Source organism: Alexandromys fortis, unplaced genomic scaffold (assembly GCF_014885135.2).
Source record: "Alexandromys fortis isolate MF-2015 unplaced genomic scaffold, M_Fortis_MF-2015_v1.1 scaffold_82, whole genome shotgun sequence".
Lineage (NCBI taxonomy): Eukaryota > Metazoa > Chordata > Mammalia > Rodentia > Cricetidae > Alexandromys > Alexandromys fortis.
Genome location: NW_026067963.1, coordinates 6505606 through 6526241, shown reverse-complemented (window position 1 = coordinate 6526241; position 20636 = coordinate 6505606). Strand labels below are relative to the sequence as shown.

The 20636-nt window shown below is 40.4% G+C and overlaps 1 protein-coding gene across 1 annotated transcript in view; it reads left to right on the top strand.

The window, feature by feature from the left end:
* Kcnh5 (potassium voltage-gated channel subfamily H member 5) overlaps positions 1-20636 on the top strand; it is a 291745-nt gene that overhangs the window by 72005 nt on the left and 199104 nt on the right. The window contains exon 7 of the mRNA XM_050153729.1: positions 14768-15194. Coding sequence (XP_050009686.1) covers positions 14768-15194 — 427 coding nt within the window. The remainder of the gene's footprint in view (positions 1-14767; positions 15195-20636) is intronic.

Genomic DNA, 20636 nt, shown 5'->3' with positions numbered 1-20636 from the left:
GTTACTACCGGCATTAGGTCTGGTGGGATCTCTTGCCATGAGGCTGTCAAAAGCTCCATGCCCCCAAATTGTGGACACACCTTGCTAACAAAAGAAAGTAGAATTGGCTTTGTTGCTGATCAAAAGTCAGGGAGAACACTACCTTATGAAGCTTTGGCTGTGTTATGAAAAGGAAAACCAGGGACAGAAACTCTTGAGAAATACAATCGTAATGCATGACCAGCAGTCTGAAAAGTCTGAGACAAACTGGGGTGATCTGTTAAGACTGGGTAAGGGCAACGGTTGAGAGATTTGCTGGTAGCTAAGTGAGGACGATTACTTTGGCCATAGGGATTTTTGTCTTTGTGTGTGTTATCTATGCATGGGCTCTACCAGCAAGATACAACCAGTTCTGAGTTGAGGGTTTTAAAGCAAAGAACTGAAGGGATCGTGAGAGCACAAGCTGTCTGCTGATGTTTTCTACTCATGAGTTATGGTTTTTGGAAATTTTCAATAACAGTAAAACAAGAATTTGGGACAGGAAATTCTCAGAAAATAGGGTCACTTTAGTAGATCTAGAGTAGAGCACAGAGTCATGCTTGTAGACAGAGTTTCAGTTCTCTGGGCCAATTGGAATGGCTGGAGAAAGGCAGCTTCAGATCTCAAGGCTGTAGGTCAATATAGCTCTAGCCTCTTTCTCATAGTTGACTTGTCTCTTGTGGGAAGATGGGACACATGATTACAGCTCTGCCGATAGTTCTACACGTTCCTATGAGGTCAACCTCCACAGAAGAGGCTATTCTCTGACCAGTCATGACTGCTATCCTGCACGCCTTCTGAGTCTTTTGGCCACCATCTGGGGGCAGTCTTGTGAGCTGACATGTTGAATTGGTCAGTACTGCAGGCACGGATACAGATTTTCCCAGCAGTTTTCTGCTTTGTGTGTTTTGGGGGAACACAAACACCCGTCTTCTCCCTTTTACTGTCTTCCTTCTCTCGCTCCCCTCCATGTTTCTGCCCTCTCATTCTCTCTCTCTCTCCTGCTACCTTTTCCTTCCTTCTACCATCTCTCTATGTAACTCAGGCTAGCTTTGAACTGACTACGTATTCTAGGCTAGTTCAAATCCACTGTGCCTCATACCTTGACCTGGATTTAATGATCCTCCTTTCTTGAGCTTCTGAGTACTGGGAATACAGTTATGTACCCTCATGCCTGGCCCATGACAGTATTTTCACTGTGCTTGTGTTTAGATCAATGTGCCAATTAAAAATTAGCTCTCTTCAGATACTCTTCTCATTGCACAAGGAATTTTATTAAGTTTTGAATGGCCTTCCTCAAATGCTTTTGTTTGAGATTTTATAGCTGTCATAATTGTTCTAGCTGCTTAAAATAGTATTTTTATTAATTCTTTGAGAATTGCATACAGTTTATTTAATTGTATTTGCCACTTACTCCTCCCCCTGACTCCTCTGAGATCAACCCCTCACCTCCCTACCACCTCTTTTTAAAATTAATTTTTATTTTAACAATCCAAGGAATATAATTGTATTACTCATATAACCACAACTGTGTGGTCATCCAAGGTAGTGTGGTCAATCTACTAGGCGTCTCAACCTCAAAGAACCAATTCTCCTTTCCTCAGAAATTATTTTCTTTCAATAGCTCCTCATTAGGGGTGAGGCTTGTGAGTTCCTCCCCCTTCCATTGTCCTAGACACTTTTAATCAGGAGGTGTAGCTATCAGGAACCTGGCAGCATTGCTTTCTTATAATTAGAAATTCCTAACTAAACATTATATCAAATGTATCTGTTCGAATCTTAGCATCTATTATACTTTATGTTCATTTCTAAAATCTAAAAATTAAAGTTAATATCAATATGTCTAGTTAATGACAATGTTGTCTATATTAGCAAAAGTGATTATTTTTATGGCTTATACAATTTCCATGTCAACATCGGTAAATTTATATCTCTAACACTGATTATGAGCTTCATCACATTTCTGGTGTGTAGAGTGAATACTAGCTATTTAAACTGACTTCAGAGATAAGGCAATACATTTAGAAACATAGAAGTGTGGCCCAAAGATTTATTTTTTTTTCCTATAAAGATCATCCTTTAGGTGTAAAAAGAAAGTTTTTTTCCTTCATTTCATCCACCAATTTACTTCCAACTATGCTTGGGTTCCCTTTTTGAAGTGATAGGGATATATCAGTGTGTGAGCCTGTAAAACCTCCTGTTTTCATGGAACTATTTAAGAGAAATTGTATCAGACATTGTTAATATTCTATATTCAGGACTACTGGAGAGAGAATGTTGCATTGGAGGTAAGAGAATGGACTCATTTCTCTGAGACAAATCCTGGGGAGGTTGATCAATGGGATTTGGGCACCTGTATTTGCTAAATGATGCTTACCAAAGTTGGGCCTAGATTCGGTGAAATAGGGAAGGTTCTGTGTGTCTTGGGAAATATTTTCCAAAGTCCTTGATCAAGTCATTCCTAGTTTGTAAATCTGGGAATGGTTAGGAAAATTACAGCTCAGAGGACTTGAGAACAAATTTTTCACTAAAAATTTTGTGTAGGAACTGCACTGATGAAAAGGAAATCGGGGCCTTGGAATTGAGATGAGACTGGCCTAAAGATTAATCAAGTTATGGCCATCTTGGTTAAAGCTTATAGTCTGTTGAGAGAAAAACACAGTGAACAAGCAAGAAAAATTAAAACACTATACATACACACATGTATATATCTTCTATATATGTGTGTGTGTAGTGCATATATAAATAGATATTGGGATATTTGCTCCAAATTAAAATAATTCAGGACAATAACTCACATAGATAATGACTTGAATGATTAAGTGTTGAACCAGATAGGAAAGTATGTTGTTGTTAAATGTAGCTGTTGGAGAAAAGAGACCTCAAGTGATAGGCAGTTTACATGGAAAGATGACATTGTTTTAGAGCATAGAAAAAGGAGGGGGAGAGGAGTGGGAGGAGGAGGAGAAAAGTGGGAGGAGGGGAAGGGAAATGGGAGGCTGGGAGGAGGTGGGAATTTCTTTTTTTTTCTTTTCTTTCAATAAAAAAAACAAACAAAAAAAAAGAAAAAGGAACAATCATAGCTTAGAAAGTAAAATAGGATCCTATATCAATATTACTGAAGAGCCTTTGGCCCAATGCACAGGCAAATTCTAATATTCGGTGAGTGGGTCTAACACTGAAGTTGGCCAGTGGTCAAGGAAGAGAGTGGTGGGATGGGAGATAGGGATAAAATGAGATCAGAATGGACGGGAATAAACATGGAATTACTGTCTGAACACATTATTGTCTTATCTTAACATTGATATATTTTAAATTATAACCAATACAAATGCATGAACATATACTGTCAAAATCATTAGAAAGGGGTCAATTTGAGAGAAGTGCTTCAGGAAACAAGGCTTCTCATTCCGAAGCTCTAACTGTTTCGGGATTTGCAGATCTTCACCTGACCATTCTGTTATTAATCTGGCTCGCTCAGTGTTGCCCTCAAGTTTTACTTTCCTCTCTCCCCCCCCCCCCCACTTTTTTTTAAGTCTGATGATCAATTCTACATCCCAGCCTGACTGGAGCACAAAACTTGGAGGTTAAGTCCCTCAGCCTGCTTCTCTCTCTCTCTCTCTCTCTCTCTCTCTCTCTCTCTCTCTCTCTCTCTCTCTTTTTCCCTCCCTCTCCCTCCCTCCCCTCTTGTATTAGTGCATTTGGTAGAGGAAATGACATTCCCCTGTGTGGGTGGGTCTCTTTTAGTATGTTAAGAATCCAAATGGAACAAAGGTGGAGGAATTCCTCTTCTCCTCTTCCTCCTCTTCCTCCTCTTCTTTTTTCTCTTTTTTTTGTCTTGATCACATGATCAGGTATTTCATCTCATTTTGTCTTAGTCAGAGACTAGGACTAATAAGACAGTTCTTATTCTTAGTCTTCACATTTGGTTGGAATTATGCTAATGACTCTCCTGGCTGGGCCTTTGGTTTACAGATGGTTACATGAGGGACTGTAAAGGCCCTGTAATCATGTGTACTAATTTCCCAAATGTCTTTCTTGACAGATAGATATAAGTAGAGGTCTCTGTAGAGCTGTAGACATGTCTCTTGATGTATGTACCACCTGACACATCTGTAATTCTTCCTCATTTTAGACTGTCTCCATTTTTTATTGAGCTCTACATTTTTCTCTGCTCCCCTCCCTGCCTCTCCCCTCCTCCCTTCAGCACTCCCCCAAGGTCCCCATGTTCCCAATTTACTCAGGAGATGTTGGCTTTTTTCTACTTCCCATGTAGATTAGATCTGTGTAAGTCTCTCTTAGTATCCTCATTGTTATCTAGGTTCTCTGGGATTGTGGTTTGTAGGATGATTTTCTTTGCTTTATGTTTAAAAACCACCTATGAGTGAGTACATGTGATAATTGTCTTTCTGTGTCTGGGTTATCTCACTCAAAATAATGTTTTCAAGCTCCATCCATTTTTCCTGCAAAACTCAAGATGTCGTTATTTTTTTCTGCTGGGTAGTACTCCATCATGTAAATGTAATTCTATCTGTAGGTCTCCTATTAGCTCTGTTTCCCTGGAAAACTCTAGGTTATACCCTGTCCTAGCTTTCTTCTTCTTTGCTGTGGTAAACCACTGACCCAAAGAAACTTGGGATGAAAGGATTTGTTTGCATTACACTTTCTTGTCATAGTCCATCATCAAGGGGAGTCAGGGCAGGAACTCAAGTAGGGCCCCTACCAAGGCAGGGACCATAGTAGAAAGCCATTTACTCATTTGCTGTCCATCACTTGCTCAGCTTGCTTTCTTTAGAATCCCAGGACCAAGAGGAATGTCCCCTCCCCCACTGTAGTCTGGGCCTTCTCACATCAATCAAGAAAATGCCTTATGGTCTTGCTTACAGGCCAGCCTGATGGATGCAATTCCTCATTTGAGGCTCACTCTTCCCTAGTAATTCCAGTTTGTGTCAAGTTGATAAAAACCAATAGGCACCTATACTTAACTTCTCTACTTTATTTGCTTACATAGCTAATTGCAATAGCTTTGGTCTTTTTCTGTTTCAAATTTCATTGCCTGTTACTTTTTTTCTGCCAGCATTTCTTGGACCAATTATTGGTGCTATGTAGCAAGAATCCCAGCTTCCTTGATGAAGGGAATAGCTACGACAAGTCTCTAAAGTCTCTTTAGTTCAGACCTGGAAGATGAGTAGAAATTCATGAGGCAAAAGAAGCAGTTGGAAGGTTAGAGAAACAGTTTTAAACAGGATACTTGAAGTTCCCTCAGGGGAAAGAGCATTTTTGAGGGAAGGGAAGGAGTCCTTTATGAACAGAGTAGAGAGAGCAAGAGACAGATGCAGAGTGAGACTTGGGGAAGGTGGGCAAAGGCGGGCTGTGGTACAGAGTTTAGATTTGATTATAAAGCCTGAAAATTATTGAAGAAGGATTTGAAGCATCCTCCAACTTTGTTGGAGAAACCATATAATATAATATAATGTTTGGAGAAAGCAAAGGTTTTAGTTAATATACCTCACTGTAGTCTGCATATTTTGACCAGGTTTTGCATTTGTTGTTGACCTAGTGGATATTAAAGTCTCTTCTTAATGAGAAGCATGAAAAATGTTGGTAAATTATTGTTGCAAAATGTAACAATCCTTTCTTTACCTGTTGTATGTATGTATTTATGTATATATGTATCATCTATCTATCTATCTATCTATCTATCTATCTATCTATCTATGCAAGTCATTGTGATTCATTTAGAATACAAATTGTCTAAAGCAAGTGTCATTTACAAGTTATTTAAATTCAGATCCCCTACTGAAGGATGCGGCTAATGCCTGGAGTAATTAGGATTATTTCCCTATGGAGCTCTTGGTAGCATGAGTCAGAGAAGTAAGTTCGGAATAGAAAGTAGGCAATAGAATTTGTTATCTGGGTTAGAGGTTCAGATAACAAATGTAGTTTGCAATTTTCTCTCAGTCTTTCAATTGCACTCTACGAAAAGGAATGGAAATGGACTATGGAGTTATTCATGTATAAAATCTATTTGGAAGAAGAGCCCAATACTTATGAAACAAAGCTTATTATTGTTTTGTGGTTTCTCTCCAGTTGCCCGATGTAGCTTATTTGTGAAAATTGAATATCTATTAATTATTTATTACAATATCAATGCTGGATGAGTCCAAAATTATTATGAGAGACTTATATACTTATTATTTTATTCCTTTCTTGGTGTACTAATTTTCCAATAAACATTTGAGTGCTTGCTGTGTGCCAAAATACTGCCGGCTAACTTGTGGATTCAAGAATGAAAATAATATCATGGGCACGCACAACCACAAAGGCAAATATCAGGATGGAAATGTGTAGGCCCTTTTGAGGTTATCTAGTGAAATGACCTGCTCTAAATAGGGACGGAATGGTTCTCTGAGAAGATGATGACTGGGCTGAGCTCTAAAGTATCAATGGAGCCATGTAGGCTAAGGATAGGGACATGAAAGACTTGTGGAACATTCCGTCTATGACAAATGACAAATGCCCAGTCCTCATGTGAGGAAGCCCGCTCTATTCAGTGGATCAGTAGTAAAGTGGTTAGGGAACAGAACAGCAGTGGAGATTGAGGCTGGAGGGGTAAGCATGGGCTAGATCAGGGATGCAAAGTTTGGAGGAAGTCCAATCTGTGATGGTAAGCTGGCAGTGATTCTGACAATGAAACTGTTTTTATAATGCTCATAACAGGATACATGTACTCAAATAAATTCCTTGAAGCTTTAGAAACCCTTCTAGGTGTAGGAGAGCAGCTCATATCGTGGTGACAGTCGGATGGAGAAGAGTAGATGTTTGAGAGGTCCTCAGGGGTCAGAACCAGTAAAATTTCAAGGTAGGTGAGGAGAAAGGGATGTTAAAAAAGATGATAAGGATACTCCTTGGTGATTTCTTAATTGGACAACATCTTTAAGACAGTGAAAGTGGAATAATATTATTTTTACTAAGAGATATATAAAGTGTTTACATGTTTATGGGAAAATAGACGGAGGAATAGTGCTAGAGTAGAGACGTTTTAAACTACAGGTAGCAAATGATGTTACTGCACGTACTGGCTCTGTGGGAGCCTAGGCAGTTTGGATGCTCACCTTACTAGACCTGGATGGAGGTGGGTGTTCCTTGGACTTCCCACAGGGCAGGGAACCCTGATTGCTCTCTGGGCTGATGAGGGAGGGGGACTTGACTGGGGGAGGAGGAGGGAAATGGGAGGCGGTGGCAGGGAAGAGACAGAAATCTTTAATTAATTAATTAATTAATTAATTAAAAAAGAAAAAATCCCTAATAATAATAAAAAAACCCAAATTATATAACATAGTTGCTTGGTAGTTGAGAAATGCATTGAAGGTGACTAGTGAATTTGTACTAAAAACAATCTTTTCTAATGTATGGCTTCCCAAATAATTCTTACTCAGGTATAAAGAAAGCTGGTAGTTGGTGAGGATTCAGATTTTGATAGCGTATAAGAGGAGCAAGAAGTGCTAAGGATTTTCTAGTGTTGCCGTTATTAAAATAATGCTTCTGCATAATAAGAGAAATAGAGGTTTCAGAGGGTTGAGAGACCGAGGGAAAATATCTGTTTCCTGGCTGGAAGGGAACGGTTGCATTTTGTATAACTGTGTCACTGAACTTAACAGAAAAGAGCATTGTAATCAAACAGAAAAAAAAATTTCAATCCAAGGTTATTGAGGCTGCAGCAGATGTGATGTGTTTCATGTGTGCCTGTCCATGGGCATGGGTGTTGCAAATTGGGAAAGTCATTGCACATAAATTGGCAGACGACCCCTGATGCTAGTTTACTGAAAGAACTGTTTGCATGGATACCATTTAAAGTAATGATGAGATTTTAAGCAAGATTAGATTTCTGAAATACTTTTAAATTTTGTATAGTCACAACTTCGAGTTCCCTGTTTTGGAGAACTGATTATTATGAATCCTTGCAAATTATGGTGATAGCATAATTTCTTCTGATGTAACAGACAATTGATACCTAATAATTATTAAATATGTCTCAATTTGCAGGCCCATGTGTCTTGCCTATTTGGTGATTTTGGTTTAAATCTATTTTATCAGATAGGCATTTTCTCTGCAATTTAAGTATTTTTTTTAACTTGTAAGTGATTAGTCTGTGGTTTAAATAAGTAGTTCTGAACTGGCTGTCTGGGCTCATGTCAGGCAAGTTCACCTATATCTCACTAGCTAGCTATTGAACTGACTGCAGCTGAGGTGGTGGAACTCAGTGATGCAAAGGCTACTTTTGCCATGCTTCTATGGCCTCTCATCCTTCCAAAGCTTAGCTGATCTTTCTCACACAGTAACTGGGTTGGCTTCTAAGGCCATGAGTAGAATTGTGCAAGGGATTTGTGGTCAAGGTTTGGAACCGATACAATGGCATTGAAATCACTTTCTGCTGGATACAATATGCCAGAAGACTGGCTCAGATTCGATGGCTCTGAAAGAAATCCTATCGGTTAATGGGAGGGTTGCAAATTGCTTTGCAGGGGAGAACTGATATAGGAAGAAAAATAATCCCAGGTGTTTTTTTTTTTAATGATCTGTCCCAGAATTCTGTGTTGCAAGATGGCAAGGTATAAGTGAAAAGCCACGCAACAGGGCGTGGCATCTAAATTTCTGTTCTTTCATCATCCTTTCATTTTCATGTAATATTTTTATTATTATTAATTATTATTCACCGGAAAGTCTCTTGATTATTCTTCTTATGTTTACACAACAAGGAGAGGAAGGAAGAAAGGAAGAAAGAATATTGGCTGAATGACTTCCCTACTATTGTTACGACGATCAGCTGAATGAATCCATGCATGTTTTAGATATTTTTATCACTGAAAGAACTTGTTCTCAGAAGTTGTTAATGTGGAAATCCAGAAAACAAGGAAAGAGTTAATAGCATAGGGATTTCTCTTGCTCTAGGGTGTTCCTTGCTCTACTATGGCCTTGGGGAGGTGGGTTTATCAAGAAAGGAAACTGGAAGATAGGAAGGTGGATGAGAGGAATCAGAGTTCCCCATTAAACCACCGTGTTCTATTATGCATTTGCTGTGTTTGATTATTTTTTTTCCACCAGAAGAGCCTCAGGGATTTGGGCTGTGAGATTTCACAGGTTATAACAAGGTGGAAAGCTATGGGTGTAGAGGAGGGTACAAAAGAACTGCGAAGTTTGGAGTAAAATAAAGCAGAGATGCATGAACAGGCAACACTGGCGGAAAGTAGAGAATCAAGAAATTGTTATTAAGTGTATGTATAGACGAAAAGAGAAGTTTTTGAAGACAAGTCAGTAAAAGTATCCAGTATTATCAGAGGAGGAAAATTAAAGTTACCAGCGAATTAAATCCAATTTGTGGCCCATTGTGAAGGCCATAGGAATGAACCATAAGATTAGAAAATGCTTTGCTTTAGATACAGAATTTGGCTAGTTCTGCTCTCTAGTAATAGGGTGAGTGAGGAATCATTCATCTGAACCCATGCCTGATGATACGTTAGGATCACAGGCAAGACCATGGGGTGTGTCTTCCAATGTACTTTAGGAAAAGCACATCATGGAACTTCACAAAGCAAACCCACTCCATCACTACTCCTCCCCCAACAATGAAAGCTAATATCCTCACTTCTAACCACATAGAGTAATTTAGCTTCTTTTTGAACTTCACATAAGTGGAATCATATAGTACATACCCTTTGGTGTCTTATTGATTTTGTTTACTATGGTATTCTTATACGTATTTGTGTTACTAGGTATAATTTTAGTTTATTTTTAGATAGTACTCCACTGATTGAAGATAGTATACCATATCCATTCTTCTGGGATGGACATTTGGCTTTAGGTTATTCTGACTTTTTATTTGTAATGATTGCATGGGATTCATTTTGATACAAAATAAGGAAGAATTTCTAAACAAAACCAACTTAGTTATTTGTCTGTTACTTTGGATAACAGTTTCTGATTGAATAAAACAATGAATGAGTTGAACACTGAATGCAAGTTCAAAGGTGAAGTTTGGCATTGCCTTTGGTAGCATGAAGTCTAGTGCACTATTGGCTACACACAGAAATAGCGGGAAGTTTCATACAGTGCAGACAAAGGTGGACATGTGGTTATTAAAGCCCAGAAAAAGAGTGCATTTAATCGTAGGTGCCTGACAAGGCCTGAGAGGACGTGTTAAGTGCTGGTGTTTAGCAAGTTTCAGATTGTTGAGACTGTGTGGGCTATGTGGACAGGAAGAGTGCAAAGCAAGCATTTGTTGTGAATGTGTTAAGAGAAGGTGTTAAGAATCTGGACAGCTGGGCCTGGATGGTGCTTGCACTGTTTGCTTGCTGTGACCTTGAAGCCTCTCTGCCATCCTGTGAGCAATGAAGGTCAGAATCCCACTAGCAGAAAATGAAATGGCTTGCTACATGTCCCAGGACTACGTGCCTCCACAGACCTGCGGACCTTTGCTGTTACTGAGCCCTGCCAGGGGGCTTAGGTATGCCATCTTTTAGGCATGCCCCGTAGAGATTTCTCCTCAAATAAGCCAGCTTTCAAGGAGTCTGACACCGGATTGCTCATGTTTATTCTTAGATAAACTATGTGAACTTTGTGAAATGACTGAACTTTTCTGGACCATGTTTTCATGATGCTTATCACATAGAACTGTTTTGGAGAATAAGTTATTTCACGTATTAAAAACACCAAGAACAGTACCAAATGCATGATATTCATTGTCACCTAGTCTATCTTTTTGAAGCAGCAGTAAATGGTCCAGCTTTTTGCTTGGCTGACTGCATGAGGTGCATGACACATGGCTGTGGATGTCTTTGGTACATCCCTCCATTCATATCATTCCAACCATGAACCAGGCTGCTCATCTTAGGCTTGTACAGAACGAACTTACCCTCGCTCATGGCCTGTGTATTGGAACATAGCTGTAACCTGCTCAGTCTCTGTTTCTTTAGTTCCTTCCCCATTTCTCAAAGTCCATGGGTTTTAGTTATTTTTCTGCAATCCTCTGGTGAAATATATATATATATAATATTTATATAGACTATATATTTAAGGGGCACAGTATATAGAACATGTGGCCTGCCTGGTCAGTGCAGAGACAGTGAAAATTTTTTTCCATATTTATTTCTGAGCTCTTTTCTTATAATGCGAAGTTCCACTGACGGCTCCTTCTTCACATTAAGCTGTCAAGTCAGTTTGTTAGCTACAACTAAAGGACTCTGGAGCCATTCCTACGTTTGCTTATTCTAAAATTTACTCCTTCGTTTATTGACTGAACTGACTGCTTAACGGAATTTCAACTGGCAGGATGGTAATTGACGCTAGAGAAACTCTTCAAGGAGTTTACAGTTTCCTGGCCTGTCAGGCACGGAGAGATTTGTAATAAAGTGTGATTGTGACAATTGTTTTACTGGAGATGTGCAAAGAGTGCATGATGTCACCAAGCTAAACACCCAGTTCTCAAGGGGAAGAGAAAGTGAGATCATGACGATGAGGATGGCGGAGGGGAGAATATTTGCCATGTCATAAGATCCTAGCCACCAAGAAAATTGAAGGGAAGGATTATCTAAGAAGAGGGAATGAACCAGTTGCAACGTGGCACGGAGCAGCCTGGGATTCTGGCCACCATGCCAAGTAGATCCTGCAACCGCCTGGCCATCATACAGAGGAGTTGCTGGGGTGAATGAGGACCAGGTCATCAAGAATTCATAGATTATAGTGGGGAAGTAATAGTTAATCCCATGAATAACAAGTTAGTAGAAAATGGTTTTAGGTCAGAAAGGGACGTGATTAGACAGCTGTGTCTTTTAAAGACTTATTCTGGTAGCTTGTACAGTGTGATTTGGGACCTATAGGAAGGGAGGGGTCACACAAGTGCAACAAATACAGCAGTATCAGCAATGAGCAGTACAAATCAAAACCTGAATCCATGTCTGAGGTATGGCTATAGGAGCAAGCAAGAAAGGAATATTGTGATAGATTTGTTGTGTCAGTATATGTCGCTCTCTTAAACACTTTGAGCAATGAATAGCCTGAAGCTCGTAAAACTGATCTATCAGAAAGAGGAAAGAGTTGAAGCTCAGAGACCAGGTAGGTGACATTGATGTATATTGCAGGACAAGGGGTAAGGGACTGAGTTGGGAGAATGAAGCATCCCTGTCCCTTTCAGACCTTTGGAACCCACTGGGGCATCCACATGGAAATTTATAGTAGGCATTTGCCTCTCGTTTAAAAACTCAAGAGTGATTTCTGTTGAGTATTCGGAGAAGTCTTGGGAGGTCATCCAATCCCATGAGTAAGACCAATGAGACCCTAAAATGGCTAGGGGTACTATGATGAGAACCCCAACTCAGAAAAAAATCATGGAGAAGGGTAACCTTCACGTGAAAGATGATTTTTGCAAAGTATGTCAGTTGGGGAGTTGGTTAAAAGCAAGTTAAAAAGATAAAAAGGTTGTTAATAGAACCTACGGCCAAACCTATTTCGTGAAGCATCATGTATCTTCTAAGGGAAGTTGGACTAGGCTGTGGAAAACATGCTTTTGAGTAAGTGGCCCTGACAGGAGTTGTGGTTCAGGCTGGCCTGATTCCTTTTGGATCAATTCTCTCTCTCTTTGGGACTCCAATCTAATGAATTCTAATCTGTACATTCTAGCAGGAGCTGGTGGCAATGTATTAGTTCAAATGGGGCAAAAATATCTCCTTTCTTTTTTCCTTTTGCTTTAAATGGAGAAGAATTCAAGCAGAAATGATTTTTTTTTCTGTGCAGCATTTAAAGAGAAGCCCCACCCTTTCTTCACAAATTCAAACTCCCTGAAAAGACAGCATACTGGACAGCATTTAAAACTTAAAAAATTGAACTTTGAGTTTTCGTGTATTTCAGTTATGAGTTCCTTCAAACAGAGGCCCGGAGTATTTATCTTAATGTCCCTAGTGCTCACCCAGAGCCTGACATACAGATGGGCTCCATAAGCCCTTATTTTCTTTCCTGTTAACAATTATACATCTCTGTATTTGAGCATTCCTGAGCTGTCTTGAACCTTTTTAGTTTATAACATTGATGCCTCTGTATTGTGCCTGTTTTTCTTCTTAATATTCCTTCCTTTCTTCCCTCCCTCCCTCCCTCTTTGTTCCTTCCTTTCTCTTTCTTCCTTCCTTCTTTTCTTTCCCTTCCTTCCCTCCCCTTCCTTCCTTCCTTCCTTCCTTCCTTCCTTCCTTCCTTCCTTCCTTCCTTCCTTCCTTCCTTCCTTCCTTCTTTTTTTCTTGTGTTTATATGTCCATGTTTGTGTATATATTGAGGAACTGCTCCTCCTCAAACACTGTCTACCTTATTTTCGTTTTATTTTATATTTTGTGGTAAAGTCTCCCACCAGAAACTGGATCCACCTGTTTCTGCCTCCCCAGTGCTGTGATTCACCATACCTCACCTCTTCTACATGGTTTCTAAGGGTTGAACTCAGGTTCTCCACACTGGAGCAGCAAGGACTTTACAGACTGAGTTGTGCCCTCAGCCCTAATTCAGTTCTCTTAACTACCAAAAGTTCAGTATCTTATTTTCACTCCAAATGTTCAAGTGAAATGGGAGTTTATTTCAAGGCTGTTTATATGTCACAGCATCTGAGAGCTGGCGAGGGAAATTGAGGCCAGCCTAAAGAGAGCCAGGTGGAGATGAAGCTGCCAGAATGACCCGCTACTTCTCACGTCTTCAGGATCTGTTGCTTCTGCATCTTGTGTTCTGGTTTCCCTTTCTCTTCAGAATTTTCATGGTAAAAAAAGTATAATAGAGCAGATGCATTTCCCCCCTTAAATGTCACGAGCTTCATTTTTCTGGAATTAGAGTCTTGTTATTGTCATCTCTTTTCCGCCTCATCAGTCCCTCTGTTGATCAGAGTAGATGATGGTGGCCACTCTCTCTACCATCTGGGAAATAGAAGTCATGGTAAAGAGGTCATGGCCATTACTTGATTTTCAGGTGAGAGCCTCCCAGACCATTGCTTTAATTTTCCTTTGTTTTACAATATGTACCAGGATGCATTTTCTCTGCCTCTTCACCCCATCCCCAGCTAGCCTATCATATGCTTCCCGAAAAAGTGACTATGGGATTTTCCTTGATTTTGATAAATTTCTCAACATGTTGTGAATGTCTTGCTGCTCTTCCTCTGGGTATTTTCTCTATGACTATTACTAGAGGGTGAAGGAAGTTTGGAGTCTGTGTACCAACCCTAGGTTTACCTGTTCATCCAGGCTGGGACAGGACATAGTGGAAATAGTGATGATCTTTGCTTCTTGTGCCCAAATGCACAGAAATTTATTGTTTTCTTGCTGGGGAGACCGGGTTTCCTTATTCAGAAGGTGCAGCTTCACCACCTAGACAGTAAGGAATAAATGGAGACTTTTGTAGCAAGAGAAAAAGAAAGAGCTTGGATTGACCACCTCTTTATCTACCTTGTGCAGAGAGCATTGGAAAATTGTACTTCTCTTAGATTGAGCAGTTCTTAGCTAATGGAAACTCATTTCAGTGAGTAAATTTTGAAAATATTTTATTCCTGGGTAGGATGGAATTTGCATTTTAAAGAAAAATATTTATCATTTCAGGTTTTTTCTTGCTTACTTATAATTGGAGTTTTCTTATGTGTATGTTTTTTTTATATAATTGGATAGCCAAATTCATAAAGGTAGCTTATTATATTGTTTCCTAATGTCATCTTTGTATATTATTATTTGTGCAGGGAATCAGCAGTCTCTTCAGTTCTTTAAAGGTGGTGCGCCTCTTACGCCTGGGCCGTGTTGCTAGGAAACTGGACCACTACTTGGAGTATGGAGCTGCGGTCCTCGTGCTCTTGGTGTGTGTGTTTGGATTGGTTGCCCACTGGCTGGCCTGCATCTGGTACAGCATTGGAGACTACGAGGTCATTGATGAAGTCACCAACACCATTCAGATAGACAGCTGGCTCTACCAGTTGGCCTTGAGCATCGGGACTCCATATCGCTACAATACCAGTGCAGGGATCTGGGAAGGAGGACCCAGCAAGGACTCTCTGTATGTGTCCTCCCTCTACTTCACCATGACGAGCCTTACAACCATAGGATTTGGAAACATAGCTCCGACCACAGATGTAGAGAAGATGTTCTCGGTAGCCATGATGATGGTTGGCTGTAAGTACCTCTTTTCTTTCTCTGTTAAAAATGATTTCAGTCTGTGAATCTTCTCTTTTTTTTTTTTCTGGTTCCAAATTCTGATGGGATTGAAATGATCTACTTTTTCTTAAAGGTTTTAATTGAAACCATTTGCAATTGGTTTACTTTTGATTCAGCCCTAGGAAATAAAAATGCCAGGAATGTCTTTCATTCTTTAGAATGCATTAGCACATGAAAAAACAGTGTGGGGAGGATGATAGAAAACTCAGGCTGGAAAGTCTGTGATTTGATTCCATGCATGGTGTTGTACCTGGCAGCTCTGGGGAAGGAACTAGCTCTGGTATCTAGACAGGAGGAGTCTGGCACATTCCGTAGGTTTTGTTGGCAGTCAGATTTCTAAAAAAGCAGATGGGATATGATGTAAGACCATAAGTTAGGAAATATTTTAGTCAATAACTGAATTTCTGAATTAAAGTGGACTTCAGGATACAGCGTGATGCATTCTTTTTAATCATGAAGACTAATGAAATGAAATTTGTAAATGTCTTTTGACAAACACTGTAGTCAGTTGAGCTTGTGACAGAGAATGAAAGGACTGGTGAACTGGAGACCTTTAGCATTGACAAGGGTCCAAGAATCAGTATGCATGCCTGACAATGGCGGCTTGGTGATGTTCTTGAAAGCAGAACGCCATTTCAAAGAGCTAAGGACCATGTGCTCTGCCCCCACATTCTGACTGAATGGCATCAGAATTCCAGACATGAAAGTGGTGCAAACCTTAGATGCTGTTTCAAAATGTCCCGAAGGAAAGTTGTCAGGCATTTCCACCTTCAAGCTGGCCCACGTGACTCATTCAAGCCTAGTTCATTCACCTAGAGTAACTTTTAAGAGTGCTGTGTTGAAGATGAGACCACTATTAACACATGATAGCTATTGACGTCATTATCATTGATGTTTCTTTTTTCTCTTTTTCTCCCTTGTGGCTCCAAATTACAGAGCTTCAGATATGGGCATTCACAAGAAAGATTTGGAAGCTGAGGGTCATTGGTTGGCCTAATCAGTGAATAACTTGAGTCTAGGCCTTCATACTTTAGTGTGGGGAAGCTATTGGAGCACCAGTGTTAGCAAGTGTTCAGTTCCCCACTGTAATCATCATGTAGAGAACCACAGAGATAGAGACAAGAATACCCAGGTTCTAAGTGTGGATTAGGGTTTCAGTGAACGGGGCATTAGAATACAAGTGTTATCTATTCCAGGGGCCTTCAGGGGGAACATATTCTACATACACAGAGATGTCCCATGTTGAATCCATAATAAATTAAACTGATACTCATATCAAAAACATATTTGGACAATAATGTGATAAAGAAAACATTCTGTTAAATGTAGAAATCTACACTATGCTGCTTTTAATGCTTAGGAAATACGTGTTGTTTGATTCTTATGCAGACCTAGAATTTGGTAACCTTTTTATTTTGGATAATGACCATGTGTACTGCCCCAACTTCTGCCCACTGTGAAGATTTTCCTTTGTCAGGGTCCTTCAGGGTTATCCTAGAAAGGGGTTGTAAGGCTGTAGCTGTCCACTTCTGAGTGCTGCCTACAGTAAAATAGGCCCTAGTCTCCTCCTCCATCAATCCACCACAGGGAACAACCAATGAGGTAATTGGTGTATACTTGGCAGAAGACAGCATTGTAATGGGAATAGAAACCATAAGCATTTGGCCAACTTCTCCATGTAACTTGCTTATGCTCTGAGAACCTGCTCAGGCCCAGTAATTTATGTACCACTTCCATCTGATAAGAGACTGCTGCTGTGCACATGCTACTCTAGAGATTGATGGGTCAGGTAACACCCAGCTCATGAAGGGCATCCATCCAAGGTCTCATAGTAGCTTGGTGATCCATTGTCAAGCATCCTGTTTCTACTAAGGCCCAAGAGCTGTCTCTCAAAGGGAGAATAGTTATCTGCAGATGGTGATAGAACCTTGCTCTAAAGGCATCCCTACTTGACACTGATACCTCAAGAACCATTGTGGATCTATTGGATTATATAGTCCAAGTGGTAGAGCAGCCTGCATACCATGTACCAGGAGATGTGTTTAGGTGCTCAACTAAGGACACCAAACCTAGTACAGCAGCTGCCATTGGAGCCACTACTTGATTGAGTTTTCAATAGGCAGTGGTCATTCTCCATGATCTACCTCTTGTAAACAGAGACTGCACTTTTGTTTCCTGGCCACCCAGACCCAAATTATCACACAGAAACTATATTAATTACAACATTGTTTGGCCAATGGTTCAGGCATATTCATAGCTAGCTCATATCCTAAATGAACCCATTTCTACTAATCTGTGTATTTCCATGAGGCTGTGATTTTCCAGTAAGTATCCTGTGTCTTTCGCCTTTAGCAGCTACATGGCTATAGTCTGCCTAACTCTGTCTTCTTTTTCCCTGCATTCAGTTTAGTTTTTCCACCTACCTGTATTATTTCCTGCCATAGACCAAAGCGGTTTCTTTATTAACAAATGGTAATAGCATGTTCATAGCATACGGAGAAGAATCCCACATCAACCTGTCTTCTGCATTGACCAGATAGGAGAGATAAGTGAACATGTGGTGGGAACTACCACCCATGTATCTTTTAAGTCCTTAATGGGGTGGCACTAATTCCTGTAATTCGTACAGGAATGCAACACTGGTTTTGATTTAGTTCATTCTTCTCTTGGGCAGAGACAACTCTAAAAGGCTCCATGTAGTCTAGTCTTTCTAACCATAATATCCCTCTCTCTGCACAACAGGGAACCAATGTGAGAATTCTGTCAACTTCTAATAGTACCTATCCTAATTATACATTCTGATGTGCAAGTATGTTTGTGATTTATCAGCTTGGACTCCTTTTGACTAGTTCTAGTTTGAAGGTATTACAGATAAAGGTAATCTACAAATAGATTTTTATATGGATATAAGTTCTTAATTCTCTGTAATAATGTCTAGAATTATCAGTATGTATATATTTAGATTTTAAAGAACTTGCCAAACTCTTCTTCAGGATGGGTAGCCTAGAAAATAGCACTTTATAACACAATAAAAGTAAAATAAAGCCAGTGTAGAAGTTGAAACACATTCTTATTTCCTTTGTTCCTCAAGTCCCAAGGCTGGGAAGCATCCTGTATGCCTGATTTTCTCAAATGTTATACCCACTTACAACAAAAACCTTTGATTTGACCTTCAAACTGCATTTAATTGCTTCTCTGTGCTTCCACAACTTACCACCTAAGACCAAATCAATGTTGTTGATAGCACAGACCCTTGGCGTAGTTTCCTATATTTTCCTTCTATTGCTATTGCTGCTCTAGAAACTCTGTTTAGTGACCCCTTTAAAGTAAATATACAGCACCATTCTTCAGCACAGATGCCTCAAATGTACACAAAAAAATCTACATTACTTACTGCTTCCCCATGCATGGAGATATTTATTTTATTTCCTTTTTATTTGTTCTTTGAGAACTTCAAACAATGTGTTTTTGATGATATTCACATCTCCAATCCCTCCCAGGTCTGATGGCTATTCTTGGTTGTTGACTGCATCTGGAGCTACCTAAAACCCAAGTGGCTGGGTACACCTGTGAGGGATCATTCTTAATTAAACAATTGCAGTGCTATACCTACTACTGTAGAAGCTTCCTAAAATAAATATGCAAATGGATATAAAAAGTGTTGAAATGGAGTTACCCTAAGCTTGACAACAATGGCTCTGTTTGATACCTCAGACTAACAATTAAAAATTCCTAGGGATTTATTTTTATGCCAGGGATGCATTACTTTTTCAGGTGTTGTTGGCTAGTGGGGTGTTGTAATTGGAGCGGTAGGGCTGTGATATGAGCGGCAGGCTGCGTTCTTGGCACCCGGCTGCCTGCACGGCTAGCTTTATACCCGAAATAATTATACGGAAACTGTGTTCTTTTAAACACTGCTTGGCCCATTTGTTCCAGCATCTTATTGGCTAGCTCTTACATATTGATCTAACCCATTTCTAATAATCTGTGTAGCCCACAAGGTGGCTTACCAGGGAAGATCTTAACCTGCATCTGTCTGGAGTGGGAGAACCATGGCGACTGACCTGACTCAGCTTCTTTCTCCCAGAATTCTGTTCTGTTGACTCCACCTATCTAAATTCTGTCCTATCAGAGGCCAAGCAGTTTCTTTATTACTTAACCAATGAAACAACAGATAGAAAGATGACCCTCCTCCATCAGTGGGGTCTCGTAGATGTCCAAATAATACAGGCTATTGCCAATGCTATTGGTCATCCTTTGGAACTGATAAGATCCTATTGTTGAAGACACAATGTATTTGAGTCACACAAACATGGAGATATTAAGGTGGCACTGATAGGGAAGTATCATTCCTACTGGCAAGCTTTCATAATGCTGGGAGGTGCTACCCATGTTACCAAAGAAGGAGAGTAATCATCAGTCTTGCCCAACTGTGAATCCTGGGAGCTATGATAACATCTGACCTGGAAAGACATGCTCACTGGTGCAATGGTGGTATCAACATTCTGGGAGTGCTTCAATCTAATTGGATTTCAGTTCCATCTCACAAGAGAAAACCAATTCTTGGCATTATTGTCAGGTCAAGAACCTGTGGCTGATAGGTCATCATAGCCTTAGGGGAGAACCTACTACTGTTACTATACTAAATGGGCATACTCTTTTTTTTTTTTTAAATATAATTTTTTTATTGAAAAAAAAAGATTTCCGCCTCCTCCCCGCCTCCCATTTCCCTCCCCGTCTCCCTTTTCCCCCCTCCTCCCTCTCCTCTCCCCCTCCCCCAACTCCTCTCCCCCTCCCTCTCCAGTCTGAGGGGCAGTCAGGGTTCCCTGCCCTGTGGAAAGTCCAAAGTCCTCCCCGCTCCATCTTGGTCTAGGAAGGTGGACATCCAAACTGGCTAGGCTCCCACAAAGCCAGAACATGAAGTAGGATCAAAACCCAGTGGCATTGTCCTTGGCTTCTCAGCAGCCCTCATTGTCCGCCATATTCAGAGAGTCCGGTTTTATCCCATGGTTTTTCAGTCGTAGTCCAGCTGGCCTTGGTGAGCTCACAATAGATCAGCCCCACTGTCTCCGTGGGTGGGTGCACCCCTCGTGGTCCTGACTTCTTTGCTCATATTTTCCCTCCTTCTGCTCCTCCTTGGGACATTGGGAGCTCAGTCCAGTGCTCCAGTGTGGGTCTCTGTCTCTATCTCCATCCATCTCCAGATGAAGGTTCTATGGTGATATGCAAGATATTAATCAGTATGGCTATAGGATAGGGTCATTTCAGGTTCTCTGTCCTCAGCTGCCCCAGGAACTAACTGGGGACATCGCCCTGGGCACCTGGGAGCACCAAATCTCTTGCCAACCCTAAGATGGCTCCCTTAATTAAGATGTGTGCTTCCCTGCTCCCCTATCCGAC